Source organism: Formica exsecta, unplaced genomic scaffold (genome assembly GCF_003651465.1).
Source record: "Formica exsecta isolate Colony F162 unplaced genomic scaffold, ASM365146v1 scaffold228, whole genome shotgun sequence".
Lineage (NCBI taxonomy): Eukaryota > Metazoa > Arthropoda > Insecta > Hymenoptera > Formicidae > Formica > Formica exsecta.
The window spans coordinates 1,084,084-1,087,703 of record NW_021849573.1 but is presented as its reverse complement, the minus strand read 5'-3'; the positions used below and the strand labels follow the sequence as shown (position 1 = coordinate 1,087,703).

At 30.7% G+C, this 3,620-nt stretch overlaps 1 protein-coding gene across 2 annotated transcripts in view; it reads left to right on the top strand.

Annotated features, from left to right (window-relative positions):
- Positions 1–3,620, top strand: part of LOC115235597 — a 48,343-nt gene that overhangs the window by 31,157 nt on the left and 13,566 nt on the right. The window contains exon 4 of one of the 2 annotated variants that reach the window (XM_029807496.1): positions 3,068–3,306. The exons of the other annotated variant lie outside the window; for it this stretch is intronic. Coding sequence (XP_029663356.1) covers positions 3,068–3,139 — 72 coding nt within the window. The 3' untranslated portion in view covers positions 3,140–3,306. Of the gene's footprint in view, positions 1–3,067; positions 3,307–3,620 lie in introns of those variants that run through there. 2 annotated transcript variants of the gene reach the window in all.

Below are 3,620 nucleotides of genomic sequence, written 5' to 3'. Positions count from 1 at the left end.
ACTCTTTCGTCGTCTTATCTATGTAGTTTTATATGTTCTGTAATATGTGGGTGATGAAAGGAGGTAAAAGTATTCTCTCATTTCACTTCCGAGATTACCGACTCGTCTTTTTCTGCTTTATCGATCTAGTTGGTCCAACTTTTAGTAGTCTTAAAAAGATGGCACTGTATCAAACAGAAATCATAATCATTTAAAGTTTTTAAAAAATTGCAATGGGAAAAAAATTAGTTTCTTTTTATATGACAAGATATTTATAGAAATATTAAATATCTAACATTAAGAATAATATGATCAAATTTAATTATAGAAGATTATAATATATCTTCTATAATGATGAAAAAGTATAAACTAACGAGAAAACAATAGCTCTACTATTATTAATGCTATTATATTCTTATTGATATTAAGATACATTTTATTGATTATCATCTTGATGCGTTATATAACAATTATATTATAATTGTAAAATATATTTAGTAGTAATTAAAAACATAGCAAAAGGGCAAAATATTTCTATCAATATTATAAATAAGAAGAAATTAAAAAATCGAAGGAAATTTTTTAATATATTTCAAATTTTCTTCGCCCGAATCTCAGGACAACGTGCTATTTAACATATGGTGTATGTATGGTGCCTCCCTCATATTACTCATTTTTTATGTCTTTCATTTTTATCTCCGTTCCCTTCACTTTCTAAAAAAGATTTCATCGCAGCAACCCATTTTCCGTAACAATGATTCCAAGACCTCTTCCTCCCCAACAGACCCTACACCACCAACCATTCTAAATAACGTTCCAATGGGAGTACCCTTCAAGAAACCATCTCGTCTTACTTTTTCGCCATGATCGATATACCGACAAAAAAATGCAAAGTGGTTTATCCGAACTTATTATATTTATTGCCTGCTTATCTTTATTTGTTCCAACCCACTAAATCTTGAGTCAAATCTTAATTTCTAGAAGATATTTTAAACCATAATACGCTTCATTTCTTTTGCTCCATTGTTTTTCTTCATATTTGCAGCATTTTTCCCTCGAATTTGTGTACATAAAATACAAAATTATTTGCTATTTTCTTCTAGATGCTATTTATTTCTATTTATACACTTATACTTTCTTATAACATTTATTTAAAAATGTAAATTGTTACAGTTTTTTTAATATATATGTTTACAATGCGAATTATTTATTGAATTATCTAAATAGAATATTTTTTTGAAATTAGTGTACGACACATTATTTTTTGAAATTGCATTTTTAACGCATACATACAAATAACTATTAATATTTGAAGGTTCTTAAAGATAATATGTCGTATAACTGTCGACGTCGAGTGCTTGTTAGATGTCTGAAGTGTTTCCGTTTAAAGTTTCATGGTCGAATCTGGGTTTGGTTGGTTCGATCACTGCCGATCAGCGGCAGTGATTTATAAATTCATAATAAAAAAAATGGATGCAGTCAAAACTTCCAGACTTCAAACTGCTCTATATTTAAATTATCTCAGCACTTGAGATAATAGCCTGAAAAATATTATTATTATTACATTGTTATAAATTTATGTACAAATAGATCGCATAAATTGATGCGAAAGAACATTATTTTATAATTAATTGAAATAGAACAATTTAGTGTATTATATTAAAATGGAAATTAAGTAATTAGCTACAAATGAAAATTTGATAGACATATAAATACGAGTGAAACAAAAGATTTACTTCATACATACAAAATATGTTAAACAATGGTCGTTTTAAGATTTTGATAATGTAAGTTGGAAAAATATTGAGGTGTACTTACTATTGTATAAAATAATATAAGATTAGTCTAGCACATTTTTTTGAGTCTATATTGCAAACTGTCGAAATGGTTAAGTAAACTGTACCATGTAATACAGCTGACGGGCAAATGTAGTAATATAAACAGAGATTCGCGATATATAAACGAAGATTTCTCGACAACCGAATGTAAACGCTGACATATGCGTACGATTCGTAGAATCTGATTTGCCGCTTCAGATCCGAATCACAGTTTTACAAAAAAACATACTTTTTTTTAGATTGGGGACAATATTAAGAAAATTTAACTTAAATAATAAAATGTAACTTAAAATTATTAAGAAAGGCTTGTCTCTATAAATTATTTAATTTTAATTGATAGAATATTGATGCTTTTTTTGTAATAAATAAAATGCTTACATAAAATTCTTATAAAATTATTTGCAAAAATGCCTGTTAATTAATTGAATAATTTAATCTTTTTTTCTTTGATTAAAGCCATAAAAGATATACAAGTATATTATAATGTATTAATAATATACATATATGAGTGTGTAAAAAATGATAACAATATATATTTTCTAGAATTCTGCTTTCGTATCTTTTTTCACATCGCAATGGATGAAAAAGATATTAATTTCGAATAGATTATTTTTGGATATAAATTGACATAATAATTACATATTGTTCCATCTAAAATTTTCATTATAGAGTTAGATAGACAAAAGGGACGGGTTTTTAGAAAGTAGACATTAAATGTATAATATATATGTCGCCCTTTTTCCTTCGAAATAGCCGGGGCTGAAATCCAGGAAATGTGTGGAATTTCGAGAGAAGAATATGTATAATGTTGCTAGCACACTGACCAATGAGATGGTGGCGGAGAATTGGGCGAGGGATACTAGGGGTGGAGATCGGACTGTCTCTCATTAAATTTAATTGTCCCTTAGGATGAGCTTCCTTAATTACTTAGCCCTCTCTACGATTCTCAGCACCTCTTATATAAGCGCTTTATATAGCCTCTGGATCTACTTGCGTTTGTAACAATTCAAAGTATTAGGACATTTCAAACATTATTTCAGACAGTCAGATTGAAATTTTGATTCGACGAACAATAGAAAATGTTGCGTAATTATTTTTCTGTATACGTATATGTAACTACGTCGCCATATGATTACTCGTCTGCGACGTATGAATACTATTCATCATACAACGTCATACATATTGCATCATATATCATTAATCTTCAAAATGAAAAAAATTGTAGAAATCAAAACGTTTTCTTTGTCGAGATAACGCGCATCAGCTGTACCGTCTCTTACCTTAGGCGACGAGGGGTACACAACGGCCGACAGTCCGACTAGAGTGGTGGAAGTTGGGCAGGCGGGATGAAGTAAGGGATGATAGGTGGGGCAAAACGAAGAAAGAGGGGAAACAGTCTCTAAATATGCTAATACCCGCGCCGTGGAGTAATGAGTTTCTCGCGCCACTACGATTCACCGGACTGCTATGCATATATATTCACGGCTATAAACACAACTTAGATTACTGTACTATGTAGCGTATCAACTGCCACGGCACTTATGTATCAGTCGCCCTATCACGATCCCATCTCTTGTCCTTATCGTAAGATATATGTACATATTATAAGACATATAATATACAGGGTGCGGCATTTATAGTGACGCGGGCATATTTTTCGGAAACGAAGTGAGATATCAAAAAATGTTTCAGACAAAAGTTGCATGGTTTCGAGGGGGCCACATGATAAAAATATGGATTTGACCTTAAGTGGTCTTTTCAAGGTGAGATCAATGTGGTCGATGTTTTCTTAAATGGAACCCC